The sequence below is a fragment of the Manacus candei genome, unplaced genomic scaffold (genome assembly GCF_025592945.1).
Source record: "Manacus candei isolate 608988 ecotype Guabito, Panama unplaced genomic scaffold, ASM2559294v1 h1tg000011l, whole genome shotgun sequence".
In the NCBI taxonomy this organism is placed as follows: domain Eukaryota; kingdom Metazoa; phylum Chordata; class Aves; order Passeriformes; family Pipridae; genus Manacus; species Manacus candei.
Genome location: NW_026138059.1, coordinates 15103569 through 15125438, shown reverse-complemented (window position 1 = coordinate 15125438; position 21870 = coordinate 15103569). Strand labels below are relative to the sequence as shown.

Genomic DNA, 21870 nt, shown 5'->3' with positions numbered 1-21870 from the left:
TATTCTGTAATTCTATGATTTTACTACACCTCTCCAAGTTGAGAAGAGCATACACCTAAAAATGAACACCATAATTGGACGAGCATCAGGCTGCACTTTTGAAAGACGATCACAGTAGATCCTGCAGGAATCACAAATCAAATCTGTAGCTTTCTTGTCAAATGCCCTGTAGAAACCACAAGTCTCTCCAATCAGAAAATGCAGTGGAAGAGAAATAGCACCTTGCCCTCCATTGTGTCCTGATAACCTGTGTATAATAATGTACTCTAAATTTCAACATGGTGCTGAAATGTTGTATTTCAGACATCTCTGTTTCCCACTTCATTCTAAACAGGGAAGCCAGAAATGGCAACAACCCTCTCCCTGCGCTGCATCAGTGTTTATTTACGCTTCTGGAAGAACTCTTTTTATGGGTAGCTGGGAAGCCTGAAGGTGGATACAATCTACATGCCGAGATCAGTCGTTTGTTTGCCGAAGCCGCCTTCGCAAAGTGTATCCGAAGGCCGCCCATGGTGCCCTGCTACCCAAAGGGGCTGCTCTGAGAAATCGTATCCCTTCCTTCCCTCTCTTTCTACCCCCGTCCCCGCTGGCCAGCCGCGCCGGGCTGCCCCCGGTTACGCGGGGCAGGAGGGGCCCTGCGGGGCCCGGGCCGGTAACAAAGAGCCCGGCGTGGGGCTGCCCCGGGGGCGGATTTACATCAACGATTTCACCAGCAACTCGGGGATGGCAAATCTTCCCCTTGTCCTGGCGGGGGAGCCAAACGCCATCGATCTGTAGCCGGGAAGGTTGTTGGTTTTTTTTCGGCTGTTGTTGCTGCTGGGTTTATTGTTGGGGAAGTGGGAGGCTCATTTGCGAGCCGGTTGCCCAGCCGCAGGCCACGGCTCTCCCCAGACATCCCTCTAAATGCACTCCTGCTAAAGACCGGATATTTTTTGGAGGATTTCCCTCGGCACTCCGCACACGCACCCCTCTTCCCCCCTAAATTCACGGCAATGGTGAGCGGCGTCCCTCTCCCCTATCCTCCTTTTCCCGTGAGATGCTTTTCCACGCCACGCGGGGCGGGTATTCGGCGGTGCCACCTGAGGCCCCGGTCCCGAGCCGCTCCCCACGCACCCTGTCTGTCTGTCTGTCTCCCCGTGCAGAGCTCCGGCAACGCGTCCTACCGATGCTCCATGTCGTCCTCCGCCGATTTCTCCGATGAGGAGGACTTCAGCCAGAGGTCGGGGACGGTGTCGCCGGCGCCGGGGGACACGCTGCCCTGGAACCTGCCCAAACATGAGCGGTCCAAGCGGAAGATCCAAGGCGGCTCCGTGCTGGACCCCGCCGAGCGGGCCGTGCTGCGCATCGCCGGTAAGGCGCGGCCGGGGACGGCCGGGCAGGGGGCGGCCGGGGGGTAGAGGGACCTCCGTCCCTTCTCTTTCAGAGCGCGGCCCCGCCAGGCAGTGACTAAGCTCTTTGGCCGCGTTTTCCGGCTGGGTGAACTGATGCGTGTGGAAGGAGAGGCGAAACGCGCGCAGGTGCGCCTATTAAACTTTCATGCGAAAACACATCAGTGGCCGGGGCTGCAGCCGCGGCGGGGGTCGGCTCAGCCGGTGCCGGTGCTTCCTCCGGCCCGCAAGGCCGAGAGAGCACCGGGCCGCCCGCCCGGGGGGGAAGCGACGCTGGACCGCCGGCAGGGCGGAGAGGCCGCGGCGGCGGCGGCCGATGATGCTCCGCGCGGGCGGGGGACCAGGCGCCGGTCTTTGTCCGCTCGGGGCCGGGGCTGCGCCCGGGGGAGACCGGGACCGGGACAGAGCGCCGGGTGTGCCGGAGACACCGGCGGGCGCTGGTCCGCGGCCCAGCGACAAATGTTGTCGAAAATAGGGCGGAGGTCCGCTTCTCCCCGGCGAGAGCTGGAAAACGCCTGTAAATGAATCCCAGAAAGATGCAGCAGGCTCCGGTGCTCCCCGGGAACACCGCTGTTGTTCCCCCCAGCCACCCCCCTTTTGTGTGCGCCTCGGTAGGTCCCTTCTCGGGACACCATTTCCCAGGGTAATCCATCTTAGCGGCGCTGTTAGAGGGGGCAGCGGGCGCGCTGCGGAGCCGAGCTCCCCCGAGCCGCAGGATGCAGCCGCGAGTGGGGGCGGGGGGGAAGCTGCGGAGCCGGTCCAGCCCAGCCCAGCGGGCACGGTGCGCAGGGCGGGGGACCCGGAGGGCCGGGGCTAGGGCAGCAGGGACCGCTCCGGGGCGGGGTCAGGGCCAGGGGGCGGTGGGGGCGCGGCCGGGGGCGGGCGAGCGGCGGTGACACCTGCGGCGGGGCCGGTCCCCCGCCTCCGCCGGTAGAGCGGGGGCTCCCGCCCCGCCTGGTTGCGGGCGTCGGGGCTCCTCCTCGGTCCCTGCCCGTGAGTCCCCGGCGGTGTCCGTCGCGCTGCGGCCCCTCAGCGCCAGCGCCGCAGGGTGACAGTGTCCCCGCCAACCCCGTCAGTGCCGCGGGCGCCGCGTCCCTGCCTCGGCGGCCGCCGCCCTTCTCATCCCGCAGGAGGCCAAGGCAAAAGCACGGGGGGCGGTGGGAGGTGGTGAGAGCTCGCCGGCTTCGAAGGCGGTGCCTCGGCGATGGGGCTGGAGCCGAGGTCTGCGGCTGGGGCCGCCTCTCGGAGCGCAGAGGAGCGGCCACCGAAACACGAGCGGCCGGTGGGGCGTTTCCTCGGCCGGGCTGGCAGCGCCGCCCCCCACCCGCCTCCTTCTCGCTGCTGCCGGGGTTTTTCTTGTGCCGTCCCTGGGGCTACCCGGCCGTCCGGAGCCGCTCGGGCGGGCGGCGGGGCTGGGCTAGGCTAGGCTAGGCTAAACTAAGCTAGGCTAAGCTAAACTAAGCTAAGCTAGGCTAGGTTAGGTTAGGTTAGGCTAGCTGCCGGCTATGGCTGGCTACCTCTCCCCCGGCGCGTATTTCTACGCCGAGGAGCAAGAGTACCTGCAAGCCTATGAAGATGTCTTGGAGAGATACAAAGGTAGGGCAGCGCTCCTTGTGCCACCGCAGCCGCCCGGGTGGCAGCTCGCCCCGCCGGGTGTGGCGGCTGCGGACCCAGGAGGCTCTGGCGCTGGCGGCCAGGTGGGGACATTGGTGGCCCCGAGTTGGGTTGATCTGGAGGCGGCGGACGTGGGCGGCTTCTGCGATAAATAGAAATACCGTGTCACCTCACCAGTGGGTGACACGCTCTCTCGTGTGTTTAAAAGTCTGTTTTTCAAGTGCAGTGCGGGCACAGTGGTTTACGTCTCGATGTGCATTCGTATTTAAAGCTTCGGTTTATTTTTACCTTTTTATTTATTTATTTATTTATTTTTATTAATTTACTTTTTTTTTGGTAGTCGAGCAAAGAATGAGCTTAGTTCCTGTAGCACCTGCGTTTTCTCATCAGATACAGAAAAATAAGGATAAAACCACGTTTATCGTAACAATGATACGCATAGCTAAATTCATCTTGCTAGAAATGTAAATTACATTGATTTATTAAATGCATCAGAATGGAAGGAGTGGTTTGGATGATTCATTGCTGTTTTTCAATACATTTGCTAGTACTAAATCTGAAAAAGCTTATCAAAAGTGTTACAGGACTGATTTTAATTCAAGTGCGAAAGGGATGGAGTTAACTGTTTAGACTGAATCTTCGTCCCTGAAATAGTCTTTACAGCATGTCACAGCATATGCTGATATTTGCAGTGCTGAGTCCTATTGTAATGTTAGAGAATGAGGTAGGTTAGATTTCATGTCTGATTTTTTTTTCAGCTGTATGTTTCCAGTCAGTTCTGAAGATTTTTGTTAAATGATTTCCACTGATGGGAATGGGAGTGGCATAGTTTAAGACAGCTTGATTTGAAGATCCTGATAACTGATTTTACTTATTCCAGGTTGCTAGTGGTAATATTTTGAAAAATAAACCCTCTACACATGGTTATTTTGACTATGACAACTTGCCAGATCTGAGTTTACTTTATACCGATGTCACTTGCAATTTCATGTGTCATTAACAGTATTGACTAATGACTCCTTTGTGTCTGTTGCCCGTTGTGTCAATGCAGCTATGGAGCATGTGCACTGTTTCTGTACTGAAATGCATTAGGACATTTTAGTTGAGAGAAATAATTACCATTTGTTCATTACCCTCATCTTCAAAAGCACATCTTCATTCCATTCTCCCCTATTTCTTAGGTCATCAGTTTATATGTAGCTGAACTGATTTTTTGCAGAATTTTAGATCTAATGGACTGTTTACTTTGTAAATAAGCACTGAGAAAACTTGTTTTTCTGTTCTGGTTCGAACCCAAAGCACTGCTATTATGCTTTGGATTACCTTTGATTTCTTGCTTAAAAACCTGGGAAAGAGATTAAGCCTCATTTCCCCTATTTCAAGGGAGCTTTATCAGGAAAAGGGCTGAAAGGTTTAGTTTTCAGTGTTGGGGAACAAAAGGATTTTAGTTAAACTCCAAAAACTAATTTACATATCTGTAAGAAATAAGCACATTCTGAAAGTATTTGAGTATATAATGTTATGGTGGTAATATTGAGTCCATTCACACGCTATTTTCAGTGACAGCTAAATCCTGAAATTATTTGGAAGGATCTAGTTTCTGTTGTCTTAGTTTTCCGTGTCATATTTGGTATATTGGTGTGCTGTGTTTTGCTATTCAAGGTATACTTTATTCAACCATTTGGAGCAGAGGTAAAGATTTGGACTTGTTTTAATTAGGATATATTGGAAACCTGGAAAACACATTATTTTTTAAAATGTGTTTCCAAGCCAGTCATGATTTCCCATTCGAGTCCCAGTAGTATGACTTCACTACAGTGATTGTTGTTCTGATGACTTGCTATGGGAGCTGATCTAATCAGAAAAGAATTGCTACAATACAGGCTTTGAAGAGGGAGTGCCATTTCTCTGAATTTCTCATTTTTGTAAACACCTATTTTAGTAACTTTTTTAATTGAATGCAGATCATGTTGACTTTATAAGATGAGCTCCAATCTATAATTTTAATGCTGATAGTTCTTTTTTCTTTTTCTTTTTTTTTTTCCGTGTTACAGTCTGCAGAACACTCTCATACTCATTTAGGGTATTATCAGGGTGCCAGATTATCTATGCCCCAGCTGTTGAGTACTGTAACTAGCAGAGTCAGCTGTACAAAATTCATTGCCTGTCTTGGAAGTCTTGGGATCATGTGATGTTGCATCATTAAGATGTTGATTTAGGAAGATAAAAGCTGCCCTTTTCAGACGTAGAAAAGTGAAATTTTACTTTTCATCCTTTTCTGCAGCCAAAGTAGGCTGCAATCTTGAAGACCTTGCAATGCCAAGTACCTTGTTGCTTTAACAGTTAAAAGCAGGATATTTGTGTGTCTCGAAATTCTGTCTGCTGATCTTATGACAGTAAATAATTAGGCAACTGTTTGCTAAATCTGAGATAGCACAGAAGTGCTGTTTGCTATGGGAGAAGAGAGTGTTATTTTCTGATTCCTGGTCCACTCAGTTGCTGGTTGTCAATGTTTTATTTATTTTTCATTGATTCATGTAGTAAATATTTGACAGTATTTATGAAGTATTTTGGTGGAGAAAAGAAGTCGTGTTATCTCAGATGATTTAGAAATCCTGTTGAATCAAGCTACTTATTCAGGGGAAAAAAAAAAAAAGCTCCTTTATTGGTAGCACCTTGAAGCATTCAAAGCCAAAGCCTTTATTGTGAGAGTGGCAATAAAACATCTAGCGAAATATGTAAAACGCTTCAGATAAACTATACATCTTGTTTGTGACTGAACAGGAAGATGAGAAATTGTACAAATATTTGTTATTATAACTAAAGGTTTGACTTTATCTCAAACTATATTTGACTCTAGGAGGTTGTAAAGAACTTAACTTACAAAGCAGCAAGAATAACTATCTCACCATTACCTGGGAACAAAATTAATAAAATTGTTAGCTGCAGCCCTCTTGATAAGTAAGAAAATGTCCAATAGTATTTCATATACATTTAATTGTTAAAACATTAAATGCCACCTCTATCTAATGACATAACTATGCATTGTTCCATACCATCGTTATTTGAGCATTAAATATTTGAAGATTACCATTTTAAGCTGTAAATGCAGTATTTTCATTAGATTTCCTCTGCTATAAATCTGAAGTAATACACTGGCAATGAACTTATATATATCATCCCTCTGAAATGGTTAGTTAATTTCAATAAAAGTTCTTAATATATTTTTCAGTTGAGGTAGTAAACATTTATTTGAATAGCAATTGCAACAATCTTCTTTTTGCTGCAACATTTTGAACAATTAGGTAACTAAGTTGTCTCCCTTGACATCGTTATTGATATGGGCATATCTGTTAATATCTGTGTGCTTGTGGTATCTGAAAAAGAGCTAATTCATTGAGTTAAATGTTGAATACATTACAGTTATTCAATAATGTTCTTACAATCATGTAAGCTCTAAAAGTTTAAAATATATAGGGTTATCTGGCCATGCAGACCTTTTAAGGCTGTAGATTTATATATCTACATCTATAGGAAACAGATCTGTTAGGAAATTAAGCTTGACGTGACTGCCCATGAAAAACACAACCTTGCGGTTCAGGGACATCACTAAATTGTTGTTAATGCTAGGAAAGGTATCACATGAATATTTTGTTTGGATCAGGTGCCTGATTAGGGCTTCCTTTGGGTACTTTGGGCTCACTGCATAGCCCCTGTCTCTGTAGGAAGGAGGGGCAAGTCTGGGTCTGGGGATAGCAAAACTTGGGTTGGGTTCTTTAAACTTGGGTACACTGTGTTTCACTATTGGCATTGCTCTCTTGCTTTAAAAAGATCTGTAATACTACACATTCAGCTGAAGACAGCAAACAGCTCTGGTTCTGTATTCTGAGAACAATGACGCTGGAGATGGACGAGAGCTAGCGGGTCATCTGATGCATTTTATTGCCTGTGTAGGGCTCAGAAGCAATGTAGTTTTTTCTAATGATTGATTGATGGTAGTGTCAAGTAAAGCTGTTCTGGCATTGTTTGGGTACAGTTTTTGAATTAAGATAAAAAACAATAGATGCCTGTCAGGCAGCTCCTTTGAGTTGAATTCAGGAAGGGAGCATTCTCACAGAATGGTTTTTGTACATCTAGAAATGAACTGCTGCTGTATTTTAGGAATTTGGAGGGTCTTACATGTGTTCAGTATCAGACTTGGTCCAGAGATATTCTTCTTCAGAGGTGGCTTCCTAGAGCAAAAGACAGAAGGGGCCCTGACAGGTGCTCCTGGGTTCAGAATCTGTGAATTTCTAAATTTCCTCATTTATGCTTTAAAGTTAGTGACCTGAATTTTCAGTCAGCAGAAATCTTGCTCTTTGGGCTCTTAGCTGTGAACTACTTGGATCTCCTGCTTCAGGGCTTCTGACTTTGAACATAGAAGGAAATCCTGATTGATTAGGTGCTTTTAATTTCTTTTCCTTCTTTGACATAACAAAACCTGATGCCAGATATGTGTTAGTTTTGCAAGGAATTTCCACCGTGGATGGTGTTCTCTGACTTCTTTAAGGTGCTGGTAGTAACTAGCCTTGGAACTGATCACTTTTTTTTTTTTTTTCAAATGGGAAAGTCCTTTTTGCTGATTAGTGGAGGGCACGTGTGGATTATCCAGCTGCATGTCACCTAATCCTTTCTTTGCCACCATGCAAATCTTCAGCAACAAGACACTGTTTCCTATGTTCCTAGTACATTTCCTACAGCAGGTTAGCCTCCTGGGAAGAAAGGATTTTAGCCAACGGAAAATGTCTTCAATTAGAGATGGAAGCATAAGGGCTCTTGTGCTGCCTGAAGTCAACCAAAATTAATGGACAACTTAGGCTACATAAAAATATAAAACCTGCAGTCTTACTCTGTTTCAACATCCTCTTTATTTAAGCAGAAAGTTTTAACTTTCAAAGTGCTTGGAGATGGGATATCTTGCTGGGTGCATTTCATCCTAAATAAGAACCAGATCTTGCTGATTTGACTTGTATGAGCTCTTCACTTGAGCAAAGTTGAAGAGGTCTTGGAGTAAAATAACAAGAACTTGAATGCTGGCCAGTTCAGTGAGATTTGTCTGCGTAAAGGCCTCAAGATATGGGTGGCAGTTTCTGAAGCGGAGTTTGATATATATAAACTACAGTTGCTTCTCCATGATTTTAATAGATACTTGTTGGGTTGACTCAGACAGAATTTGGCTATCAGTTCAAATATCTTTGGTAGGTGAATTGGGGCAGAGATGAAAGGTCTGCTTCGTTGCTTTTCTGGTACTTCCCAATTCCCACTGAGTCAGCAACATCTTTAAATAGAGCTCACAGGAATATTTCATAATTCTTTTCGTAGAGTGAAAACTGAGAGGGGGGAAAAAAGGAAAATCTTCAGTCATTATTGTGTTAAAAAGCTTGTTTTGGCTCAGTTTATATTTTTGGTTGAGGTGTTTGCAGTTGTGAGCTGTGATCTAGCTGGGCTATTTCTAGTGACACTGTGCTTGAAAACCAGATTATGCATTATTTTTTCCCCTCTACACTATTTAGAACATGCCTGATTTGAGGAATTTGTTCCACCATTTCAACATGTACTTGGAATTAAGTGCGTAAAATAAAAATGGGCCTATTCACATGCTTTTAAGTGCAAGTATTTTATAAGTTCAGCGTTAAAAGAATAAAGTTTTGTAAAGGTCAAATATGAATGCAGCTTATTGCTGCATGCCTGAAATGTTTCCTGTAAAACATCATTAAAGCCGTTTAATTTAACAAAGCCTTGATTTTCTGTAGTGGGTGAAAATATTCATGTACTGAATGCTTCCAGTCAACCCAGCTTTCAAACAGGTGAAACAATGCTTACAAAGACACTTCAGTCCGCTGGTCAAATCCTGAAGGGCATGTTAATAGCCAGATCTTACAAGTTGATCTGTGTAGGCAGACTCTGATGCTTTTGTGGGGAAAGACTGGCTTTGGAAACCCACCCATGCAAGCCTCTTCCCAAGACTTGGGCTCAAGTAATAGCTCAGCCTTTGATAAGGCATATTCCTGGCTGAAATCAGCCCTCCTTTAGGGTGTTTCTATTTGGCTGTACCTGCATTAAAAGCAAGTCAGTATGTTTCCAGTTTTAATTTTACGATACCTGGTGAGTACATAATTTTGCTGCCAAGTGTTAGTCTATCAATTCTTTGGATTTTGTACAAGATGACAATAGCTGCCTATGAAAGGATGAAGATTCTAGGCAAATATGTTGAGGGTTAAATTCTGCACATTGCAATCACACAATTAGTGTAACTATTTCTGTAAGACAAGGAGGATTAGGCCTCTGATGGGCTTTCCAGTGGCATAGGCCAAAATCATGAACTTGATTATAGCCACATGTCCTTTTTTAACTTTTTGTTTGCTTTTAAACGTATCTTGATTGTTCAGTTTCATAGTTAACGTGAAATTACAGGATTTAATGACGTGTTCTGCAATGCATATAAATATAGATCAGCACTTAAATGGGGATCATAGATTAATGGTGTTGGAAAACGAAATTAGTTTGGCCTGAGGTTCAGGTATCCAGCTATCTGACAGCTATGACACTTTGCACCACGTGGATCTAAAATTAGTAGAGCTCTTCTATACTGGGATTAGAGAGATGTGTGTATGTTTTAGTTCACAATATGGGTAAAAGTGTGACCCTTTATATACAGCTTTCAGAGGCATGTTTTGGGCAATTTGAATCTATAGGTGAACAGAGTAGCATTGGAAAGTTTCTTGCTGGGTATTGAAATGAATATCCTGTCAAAGTCTGCCTGTAGACTTTGCTTCTGCCTGATCAGATTACCCTCTGGGTGTTCCTCATGTGACAAAGTCTCTTAGGCATGGTAGAAGCAGCATTAGAAAATGAGTGTGATCATTTGGACAGACATTTTGCAGTAATAATAATAATAAAGCATCCTGAGTGGTTTAGCAAAAGAGCTTTTTTGAAAGATAAATAGCACTTGCAAGGCAGTGCTTTTTATTCAAACAAAACCTCTGTTAAGTTTACTGTGAGTCAGGAACTTAGCTATTGATGTTTGTAAATATTTAATACCTTAAATTACTTTGTCTTTAGATAAATTTTTAATCTAGAGATAAAGGGTTTACATTACATCCTAGAAATTAGGAAATGACTAGAGCATTTGTCTGGAGAAGCCACTGCTGTGTAGTTATGTATAACTTCGGGGAATGAGGTATTGTTGCTAAGGTAGTTCTGTTTTCAGACTAGGATGTTTTCAAAAGCACACACAGCATTGTGATTACTAGTCCCAGTGACTTCTAACAGCAATTAGGTGCTTCACTACTGTTTGTGCCTTGGAAATTCTCTCCCAAGTGACTATACGTTGTTCAGATCATAACCTTATGCTGGAAACCATTTCATAATACCATGTATTACAGATTAATTCTGCATTTAAAATTCAGTTTTTGAAAAGTTTTAAACATGAAAACTTCTCTGGAGAAAAATTAATTGTAATTTTTAGAAAGAAGGTTGATTTCTGAATTAAAACCAACATATTTCAAACATACAGAAATTTTCCTTTGTATTTTTGAGCAGACTTGTTTCTCAGACTTTGTGTCTTCTGCCCTCTTCATTCAGTTTTTAACAAAACAGTTGCTGAGAAACATTTGTTGTCATTTGGGATAGGTTTTTGTTTTTCTTCTTTGCAGGAAATTTTTGTCTGTCTCCAGTTTACACTAGAGTTAAAGCAGCATTTGGCTCCGTATCCCTTTAAAGGAGAGAAGAACAGACACACACAAGCTACAGGAAGAAAGCCAAAGTTGATTAGGTCCCTTGATGAAATTACCTTGTAATTTTCCCATGTTCAACAGGATACTTTTGCATTGTTCTGTTTCAATATTTTAAAATTGAGCCCTTGTTAATGAAGTCCATATACTTCTTGTGAGGCCAGATCTAGCCTACCTCTGAGAATATCAACCCAAATTCTCATTTTCTGCTGTTGCAAATTGTATTAAATGAAATCACAGTGATTCTTGTAAGCATTGTATGTTTCTACTTAAATTGTACATGTATTTTTGCTTTCTTGGATCTACATTTCCTTTAGACATTGGATTACTCTGAGTCCAGCCATCCAACATGCTGTTTAAAGTGGATGTACAGTAGGACTGAGCAGCATCCAGACAGTTATAATCTAAGTTATAATCTAATTTATAAAGATTACATTAGTGTTGTAAAAACAATACATATTTATGCCTTGATATTTTAACTGTCATACTGAAGCATTTCTTTGCTTTGGGAACCACAAGAGAATTTAAAGAATTAAGTTATTTAAAAGAATTCTGAGATCGTGTCTCTGCAATAATTTGCAACTTAATAAAAATGTTAGGATTTGTTTAAATAAAAATAGCAACTGGGGAATCATTTTTATTCTAAGCTTTAAATGTACTTTGAATTTGGTGCCTAGATTTTTGTAGCCATTTCAGTGGCCAACACTGTGAATGGTCTGTTGGAGATCTGGAAGTATGACTGAAATGTTGATGGATCTTTGTGTAGTTTGTGCTGGATGTTGCATATTTTCTTTGCATTTCCTCAACCAATACACTTTGAGCCTCCTCATTTTTGATCTTTGGTCAGTTGCCTTTTTAGGGGCATACTTCTTCATTGGAGGTTGGGGGAAGCTTTTATCTTTTTAAAGGGACTCTGTTCCTAGGATCTGGAATACCCAGTGTGATTCTGTTACTCTGCCCTTGGTTCCCCTTTCTTCCTTCCTTCATCACCTCAAGTTAAATTTTAGCTGTAGGTTGGATTCCTTGTGGGCATGCACCTACAAAGGGCATACAGAAGATGGACTTGCGTTGAGGGGCTTCTCGTGGGACACACTTGAACTCTCCAGTACCAACTTTGCATCAGGCTGGTCTTTCCCTCCCATGGTGGAAAAAGAGAAGACCTTTATTCCACTCTTGTCCTACCTGCCACTGGCACAGAGAGCACCCTGGAGCACTCGCTCTGGTCCGAGAAAGCGGTGTGGGCTTCGCTCCCTGAACTGTAGTTGAAGCTGTAGAGAAATCTTTAAGCTTGTCCTTGTCCTAATCAAATGTGAAAACTGTAATTGTGTGGAATGAGATTTCTCAGGCTATGTGCCTGTGTGCTGGTTCCTCCTGTGAACTTAAGTTCCTAGAATCAGGATAAAGCCTGACTGGGACTTGAGTATCAGGTTGTGTACTGACATGCTGGTGTCCTACTGAGAGAGAATTTCAAGTGTAGAGTTTAATGCCTCTCTAGGAAAGTACAAAGAGAGGGAACACCACCAAGGGGACCGACACTAGCACGGTCACTTAGTCTGAAATGACTGTATTTCTTCTGCTGTTGGTTTCAGTACTCTGACTTGCACAAAGGTGTGTGAGCATTGCTGTTCAGGCTGAGAGTCGGTGTGGTTTTGCACTGCCAGTGAAAGCAGTGCACCTCCCTGTTGTGTGTGACCAAGTTAATTAATTAGAAAATGCACCAAGATGTTTTCTATATCTTAACTGCATTTGAAACTCCGAAGATGTGTTTTCCATGTAGTGGTTTAATGACTTGACTGATAAATAATTTTAAGTTGATTTGTTTGTTTTTTTTTTCTTTCTAGTAAATAAACAGATTATCACACTATTTATCTCCGTGACTAGGAGTTAGTGTTGACAAATGGCTTAGATGCTATATGAAATAATGGAGTCTGCTTGCTATTTAATTTTTTCAGTCTAGCAAATATGCAAAAAGTAGTCTAATTAACATTTTTGGTATTTTCATTTTGGTTTTTTGTATTTCAACTAAAATGCTCTCAGTTCTGTATCTCATTGTTAAAAATCTTAGCTTCTACAATTTCTTTATACTTGTAAGTTCTTTTTGTGCCATAGTACTAAAGCATTTAATGGTGCTACATGCACTTCAGTCCTCTTACTATTGATGTTCTTTGTGATGTGTGATTGTATGTAGTACTTTTGTTGCATTACTGTTTTAAGTAGTATGTCTTTGATATGTATTTAAGAATTCCCTTTGATTTTTTTTTTTTCTTTTAGATGGTTCTTGAATACCAAGTATAAGATTTATTGATCTTTGGGCAGTTAGCAGACAGTTTTCCACTGATGGTCTTGGTAGTTCAGAGATGCTTATCTTCTTGTTTTTCATTACCAGTATTTTTTTACTTTTTGTTTAAATTATATTTCATATCTTGCTATTGTCTAATAATCTTTCTAGTTTCAATAAGTTAGTTTGTGAGTCTTAAAATTTTGGAGTTCTCCCAATCTGAACACATTTATATCATCAGACAAAATCGAATTTTTTTGTTTACTGCCTTTTCCAAATCTGTGATAAATGTAGAATGCATTGTTGACTTCTGGAAAACCACACCATTCTTCTCATTGGAAGGCAGCCAGAATTCAAGACTTTATTATTCTTCAAGTAATTTTTCAGGCTACAGAACTATTGTGTACTGTATCCTGGTTGGTTTTAGTAAGCTTTGGGAAATGTGTCAAATTTCCCTGTATTTACACATATATTAATATATATGTAAACATATATGTGTATGTTAGTACATATATGTGTATATATACCCATACACACACCCCAGATTTTTCTTTAACTCAGAGGATGTCAAACAATTATGGAGGAATTTGGTTTATCATGACAGAAATTATGGGAATTTGGCATTATGTTGTCAGTACTTTCCCCATTTTTTTAGGTTTGGTTATTTTGTTTTAATTTATACTTTCCAGTTACTCTTGGTTGGAACCGATCAGAGTTATATCAATAATTTCTCAAGCTTCTTCATTTATTTCTTACAAATAATTTGGAGAACAGTGATGTATTTTAGTGTAAGTTTTTGTAAGCAGTTTTTTTCTCTGACACCTTAAGTTCTTTCTGAATTTGTAAGTTGATGGTAATTGGTAATGCTTGTAGGTGGATGTGTTTAGGTTTCCTGTGAGGCTACATCACTTATTCTTTGAGATTCCTTCCTGTGGTGGAACTTGGTAATTTTTCTGTAAAGGAGGCTGTGGTGAGAAGAAAAACAAATTGTCATCTTAAAGACTAGGTAATTTCTCAGTAAAGAGTTCATTCAGATACTTGGCCATTGCCATGGCTTGTCTGGTCTCACTGCCTCCCTGATTCTGATCATCCATGAACATGTGTGTTGTCATCTGATTTTGAAAAAAAATTCTCCTTTTTTTTTGATAGGTACTGTGTCTCCTGCTTTATTTGTTACCTGCTTTTTCCTGCCATTGTCTGGTTAGGGCTTCTATCTTACTAAGGAAAAGTTTCTGCCACAGCAAACTTCTGTAGCACTGTTTACTGTCTGTTCACTTGTTAGCATTGGACATTTAGATTACTAGCCTTCTGCTACTGAAGTAAATTATACTCCCTAATGTTCATGTGAAAAGGGATCAACACTGCACTCTCTATCATTTTTTAAAAATTACTTTATAACTTTCCTCCATCTTCTAATCATGTTTATGGTACATGTATAGGATGGGAAAGTTTTAGAAAAATAGGAGCACGTGTGTATTGTAAAGCAAAAATTTCCCTTAGTACCCTAATGTTTTCTTGTTTTATCCTGTTAAGATATGTATTTGGGCAATGTTGCTTTGATTTCAGTTACTCCTGCTTCTGTGTCACTTACCTGTTATGCTTTACTGTTTTATAACTATAAAACAGGGTTATTTTTAATATAAATAATTTAAAGATACTACTGTTGGCCGTTTGAAATCCAACATCACTTTTGACACTTGAAATTTTAACTGCAGTAAGATTTTCCGCTGTTTGGTAGCCACATATTGATCTTTTAAAATTTTTCTAAAACTTGAAGATGTCATAAGGAGCGTCATCCTTGTTATTAAATACTGGTGATATTATTGTCCATAATACTGACAGTATGTTCAGTAACCATGCAGATAAGTGTCTTGTTAAATTATATCTTTAGGCGACTAAACAAAACAAAAGCTGAATCATGATTTCAAGATTTAACCTTTTAAAATTAGCAGTATAATTTCTTTCTGATTTCAAAGGCTCTAATGACATTTTTATTAACTTCAGTAATTACATATTTATATTCTCCTCTTCTCTTGATTGTCTTGCCCATGCTGAATGTTTCCTGATGGGCACTGTTGGCTGCTTTGTGAAGAGTGGCATCTTTCATGATTTGGCTCTTCCTGTGAGTTTGTAAACAGGAATTTTTGTGTGTCAGTTGCTGCTGATATTTTTAGTATGACAACAGTTTTATCTGCAAGCAGAGCGTTTTATCACATACATTGGGCCCCTTTTGCTTTTGACATCAGGCTAAAGCTATTTTTATGTTTAAATTGGTATCACGGTTGCTGTTAGTATTGGTTTTGTCTGGGCCCTCAGGGTGGTAATGGGCTTGACTGTCCCAGCCCACCCTGACGGGCTCCCCCCCCATCTCACAGTCTGGGACCCTACATCAGCCTCCTGGGAATGAACCTCCTACTGATGCTGCAGCAGGGCTGGTTTCCAGCTCCCCATAGCCCAGCACTGTGGGACTCCGCTTGTTTTTTATTGTTTGGTCCTGCCCACCCCCCCACCTCTATTTCTGATTGGACTAAAATGTAACATCAGTAGTGTAGATCTCAGAAAAACATTTAGAGAATATGGAATATGTAAAGTCTTGTAGGGAAGGTGAAGAATTGAGATAAATATGCTGCCTTTACATGATGACTTAACAGGAAGATCAAATATGTGCTTGAAGATAATGGCTTTTATTATTATCATTAGCAGTGCTTAATTACTTCAACCTAACAATCCTGTGATAGAGGAGGAATAGCCATCGAATAAGTTCATTGCACAGCTTAAAAGGTTCTGAGAAGTGACTTTAACAAGACACTAGGGGGGTGGAAGATCTCTCTTAGGAGCTAGGAGAGGCTCATGCTTCATGCATATATATTGCTAGTTGGAAAAATAATTAGTTAATGTTTAGAAAATACTATGATTCTTGAAAGAAATGCTCTGCAGTGTGTTGTTATGGTGATTTGATACTCACCCCTCGGACCACCCAGTGCACAGAAAGCTCCTTTGTCTGGTGCAACCAAGAAATGAAGTCTGAGGGGTGCTAAAGCCTTAAAGCAAACTCAGTGATGTTTAGCTGTATGGACATATGCAACAAAACCATATAGAAGACAAAGGACAAAATCCAATCCTAAATCCTAAGTTGGGATGTGTCATACTGTGGTCCAAGTTAGCTGCTTTCCACCACTGCCAACTTCTTTATGCATCTGAATTGTGAGGAGTATTAGTGTGTCTTCTCACAAATTGCATTCTCAGAGATGATGCTCTTGTCCTCTGCCTAGGGTTCACCATATGCTGAAAGTCAAATAGCAAACTGCCTGAATGTTGTCTTCAGTTTACAAACCAGGGAAACCCAATCCAAAACTGAATCCTGATTCTGTGTTAATTTGCATAAGAATAACAGTGATTTGAGTATCTGAGAATTAGATGTAATTTTAGGCCTCTTTGAGCTTGAAGAGTTTTGATTATCTGCAACCCAGAATGACATGAGTTTTTTGGTATTTGGGTAGGAATGTAATATTTTACTTTTAAAACTGAATTACTGGGTAAGCATGTAGGAGTTAAAAGGCTTAAAGGAAAGAAAGTTATAGGTTGGTGTGCAGGAGAGGAAGGTGTAGGTTCTGATCTGTGCCTCTTAAGCCGTCATTGCTTTTTATTCATTGATGGTTTTTATATTCATAAAAAATTCAAAGGATAGGATGAAACACTGAGCTGTACTCAGTGTATGGCAACACTTTCCTGAGGTACCAGAGCCAAAGAAATTTCACTAACATATTCCACAGTGACAACCCATATAAAATGTAGAGCTGTCAACAAGAATACCAAGAGAGGTATTCGAGGATGTAGATGTCTTCACTGAAAGCACTGATAATGTCCTTCACTTTGCTGAGAACAGAGATCTGTGATAGGAAACTATGAAAATTACAGCAGAATCAGACTGGCAGGCAGCTGGAGCAGTTTTTATAAAACAGCAGTGAGGATTTGGAAGATATCAATGATTTCCCTTCATAATACCTTCTACTGTGCTGTCTGGCTAAGAGCATGGAAACTCTGAGGAACTTGGGGAGCAGCGAATGCAGGCTGCTCTATAAGGGACTGGCAGCCCAGTGTGATAATTAGGCCAGAAGACACCCTGCCCCCAGGGGGCAACCCCACAACCTTTGAGCAGGTCCGGCCTGGGGGCAGTAGCCAATTCACATCCTCCAGGTGTTTTGAGATGTGCCCAGTATTAAGACAACTGTGAAGCTTTGGAGTCTCCAGTAGTGCTGTTGCTGGCTTCCCTTCAGCAGGGGCTAATAAACATCTTGCTGCTGAATCTATTTGTATATGCTACATCATTCATTTCCTTCCCCCCCTCCATACAATTTTACCTCCCTCTCTGGGTAGGGTGCTTATTTCTAACATTGTTACATGTTCCTTAAAGGAGGGAACCAAGGTTGTTTTGCAGCATCCTATATTGCTCCAAAGGGCAAAGTTCGAGTTGTTCAGGCGGACAGAAGATCTATTTATTCTATCCCTGTGGATACTAATGTGCTTCCTTGCCTGTTGTGATCTGATGTCTCACTGTAATGTAGGAGGTATTCCAGCCAGCCCTGGAGTACCTGCAGCAACAGCTGCAGCAAATGTGTTAGGCTGTGGCTAGTTAAGTACTCAGAGGGACTGCTGTGTGTAGGCCCAGGATGTTTATCTGATAGATGAGATTCAAGTGTGTGTTGAAGTATGGAAGAGATTCTTGCAGGGTCTTCAACAGTCTTGTTTCGACTTCATTACTGGCAGTCCTTGACCATTTGTTTTGTTAAAAGCAATTTTTTTAAAGTACATTTCAGCTTGCCACCCAGTGATGCATTTTTCTGCATCTTGTCCTTATCTCATTATGCTAAAGCTTCTCCTAACTATCAAAAAACCCATTGCTGTGAGGTCATCTTGGGATCCCGTGACTTTGAAATTTATGAATCTCCCCTCACATGTCTCTGAATGTTGCCTTCATGACCTTATGCCAAATGAAATATCACTTGAGCTATTTTTGGTAGTTCTTAATTCAGTAACAAATTTCTACCTGAGTCTCCAAGCAACAACATTTCACCAGGACCATGAAATTCCTGTGGTTTATTTCTGAATGATGAATTTTCATCTAAAACTTCCCTTCTTTTTAGAACCATATTTAGTATAGAAGAAATAAAAACAGGTTTAATGTTCCCAAGATTTTAAATTTTCTTCTACTAATTTTTGCCTCCCCTGTTTGTTTTGGTATGTGGAAGTTAAGAAGGCACAGCTGTGTCTTCATAGATGATATTAAAGTGCATAACCTAGTTAATCTTGCCAAGATGCCAGCTGTCGGGTAACATTTTCTTCCAGCTGAATATCAGGGCTCACTCCAGGAGACCAGTTGCTGCACTTTCAAAGATAGGTGAGAAATGGAGTTAGTGCAGTAGCAATGTGGTGTGGACTCTAAAGAGCTCAGCAATACATTCAAAATGCTTTGGGCTGAACTGCTGGATCGGATGTTGAGTTCAGGAGAGCAATGTTTCAGCTGCTGCTTGTCCAATACCGCTGAAATGGCTCTTCCATGTCTATCATGGAGAGGATGGTGTTGGCCAGTCGTGCAGTGGGAATTACATTGGCTCACTTGCAGTAGAGTATGAGAGTTTTGTACACAATAGTCTAGTAAGGCACAGGGCATGTGATCATTTCTGCCATTCAGAAATACCCAGCCTCACAAGCATCATGGGTTTATGCACTGCCTGTCTGCATCTGAAAGGACTGTGACTTCTCTGTGGTGTTGCAAAGCGGACGAGTTGCTCTAGACTAAGATAAAATGAGAGATTACAGTGTGTGAGCCAATTTGTATTATCTGCCTCGTGTGTCTGCTCATGCTTAGTGGTGAAATGGGATGTAACTAACTCTTCTTTTAACAAGCACTGTGCTTCTAGGCACATCTGACATTTGCCTCGGAGTAACTGTGACATATCTGATATGCTCTGTGTCCCTTTGTTACCTGGCCTCACAGTACCCCACTTGTCTTGGGAAGGCATTTCCTTTTCCAGAATGCAGCAGACAACATGATTGATGTTTGTAAGGATTAAAGGTAAGGAGTTCAGGACAGTCACTGTGGTACTTTGACACCTGGGTTAAAAAGTTGAGGCAAAAGTTACTTGTTTTGGGTTACATCAGTGCTAGTAAATTAGTGTGATCAGGACAGTTCTGTGACACTGATGCCAACTGCTATGGAAGACCCTTCATCCATGCTCTGAAATTTTCCCCAGATTGGGCTGCAGCCAAGCTCTGTTGGGAATGGTGCATGACCCATGCTCTCACCCTGAACTGTCCCTGAGAATAGTCTGGGAGATGGGCTGCTGGCACGGGCTGAAAGCAAGCTAGGGCTATCTCTGTCAAAAACTTACTAGAATTCAGGGATTTAATTCCATGGCCCGGGAACACCAGGCTGGTGTTTAATTTGCTTGGATGGAGGTAGTCTGAAAACTGTCCTAAAAAATGTTACAAGTTTAGTTTTTTATAATAACTAGGGTATAATAAGTGTCACAGTTGGCGTCTAGTCACAATAGTTAAGCAATCTAAATTCTGATGTCCTATTTTAAGGAGAATTCATGGCAGTAAGATTGGAAAAATGGTGCATGAAGATTTAGAGCAAAAACTTTTTATTCTGAATATGAAAGCTAAGGAAACTTTCCAAGTTAATAAGTGTTATTTAATTTGTTATGATTTTTATTTGTTTGAGAAAGTATTCCATCAGCTTGAATAAGAAGCTTCGATGCTTTTCCTGACCTCCTTATAAGTTGTTGTTTTGCAAGTATGAATTAAATTTGTGTTTTAAATGGATATTTTACAAGGGAGTATTTCATTGCATAGGATAAGCAAACTTAGACCAAAGACATTTAGGAAGGGTTGAAACATGAAAAAAGATCTAAATTTAAGGTTTGGTGCTACTACTACATGTACCAAACAATGCTTAAATGGTCAAGAAAGTTATATATGAGCATTGAGAAGTTGGCTACTTTGCTGAGAAACTAACAAAGTTTATGAAGTGTAGGTTACAACAAAGGTGCTTGCTTTCTTAGGTCTGATGGGCAAGGAATATGCACTAATACTTGCATATATTTTTAGTAAGATTTTGATATTTTTGGTAACAGAAAAGTTACTTGAACGTTGAAATATGTCAAGTCCATGCTGGAGTTGGCTTAAGTGCAGTGGAAATGTAGCTACTAGTTAAGAGGAGAAAAGTGAATAATTAAAGATCTACAATAGTTAACGTTGAAGCCTTACATATGATCAGTATTTGCAGAATTCTGTTGTAGTAAAAACTTGGAAGAATGTGAAATGGTTATGAATTGTATGGTGCTGCTATGGTCTGTCCTGTAGCCTTTGGCAGAATTGACTATGAAAAGTAATTTTGCTTGGTTATGTTGATAGAGGATTATATTCCTCAGTGTCTGTTCTGGATAGGAGTTTGTGTAATATGAAAAAGATAGTTCTTTAAGGCAGAACTTATTACTTCTAAAAACACCATCAATTTGTATGGAAGGAGATTTTTGAATCCTTCTTTATATGGAAGAAATTAATTTTGTTTTCTCAAAATTTAGGATAATTTTTTTTTTTCTAAAAGTAACTTGTCTCCTTAAAACAGAATAACTGATTTAAGGCTTCTTTAGAAGTTCTTCAGAGAACACTTATTTGTGTGTTTGTGTACACACAAACATGTGCTGTAGGTGTGCAGCATTTAATTGTCATTTTTTAAAATGTAGTGACCATATGTATTCCAAATATTCAATTGATTAGTTTATGGGAAAAGGATTTTTCTTTTTCCTCAAAAACACTTCTAAAATATCAAAATGGCATTTATAATTTGGAAAAAAGACTAATTTGGCAACTGCAAAAAACCCAAAAGTAATAAATCACCTAGCATGTCACTGGTACTTGGGAATTGCCAGTCACTCTCTGCTATGCATGGACATGGAATGTGACATGCAAATGATTGTCAATCATCAACAAAATTTTGACAGCCTCTTGGAAATCCTGTGGTAGCCCATAGGTATTTTCAACCACCAAGCCTGAGGGGTTGTGACCTTTCCAAAAAGACATGGGAACGTGCTTTGGATTCCGTTGAATGCTAGGAAGCATGGATATCCCTGAAATGTCTCTTGCTCTCTGCAAGATCACCACCTCACACTCTCCTGGTGGGATGCTCCAGCTTTTGATGTGGTTTTATGATGTGGCCAAGTGCAACATAAATTGTTTTGAATTGCGTGGAAAGAAGTATGTGTGGAGAGTTTTGTACAGGTTTGTTTTTAGTGAGATCTGGAATAGATGTATTAAACTGCAGAAGTGGTGTGAGTCAGTGCTTTCTGGTCCATCTGGTATCCATGGCTGGTATTTTTAGGGAATCGGTGTGCTGTCTCACTGTGCACATATAGTGCATCAGGTCCAGAGATGAACACACAGTACACTGGTATTTCTTTCTGCTTGGTAAAGTAACACAGTGGGATGGATAAAAGATCTATTTTATGACTGACCTACTCCTGTGGAAGTGCAGCCAGAAGACTGTGCGTATTACAAATGTGTTGTCACTTGGCATAGCTGAAACAAAATCTAGAAGGGATCCTTTTGTGTTCGGATTTATTTATTTACTTAAATGCAGTTTATATGTTAATACAAGCTCCCTATACCATGGTGGTTGGTTTTGTATGTGCTTAGTGTACCTTGAATTGTGAGGTGTATGTACTTGGCCTGATGGCTGACATTTCTTTTTCTTATTTTAGATGTTCATAATAACTATTTCATGCACATTTCCTTTGTCTCCCTTCCCAAAAAA

General features: G+C 41.3%; 1 protein-coding gene across 11 annotated transcripts in view; it reads left to right on the top strand.

Annotated features, from left to right (window-relative positions):
* Positions 1-21870, top strand: part of DST (dystonin) — a 307129-nt gene that overhangs the window by 33331 nt on the left and 251928 nt on the right. For 4 of the 11 annotated variants that reach the window (XM_051777818.1, XM_051777817.1, XM_051777811.1 and 1 more), the window contains exon 1: positions 2790-2984. In XM_051777818.1, the coding sequence (XP_051633778.1) occupies positions 2894-2984 (91 nt within the window). In that variant the 5' untranslated portion in view covers positions 2790-2893. Of the gene's footprint in view, positions 1-992; positions 1351-2788; positions 2985-21870 lie in introns of those variants that run through there. The other 7 variants (XM_051777816.1, XM_051777815.1, XM_051777813.1 and 4 more) reach the window with 4 other exon arrangements.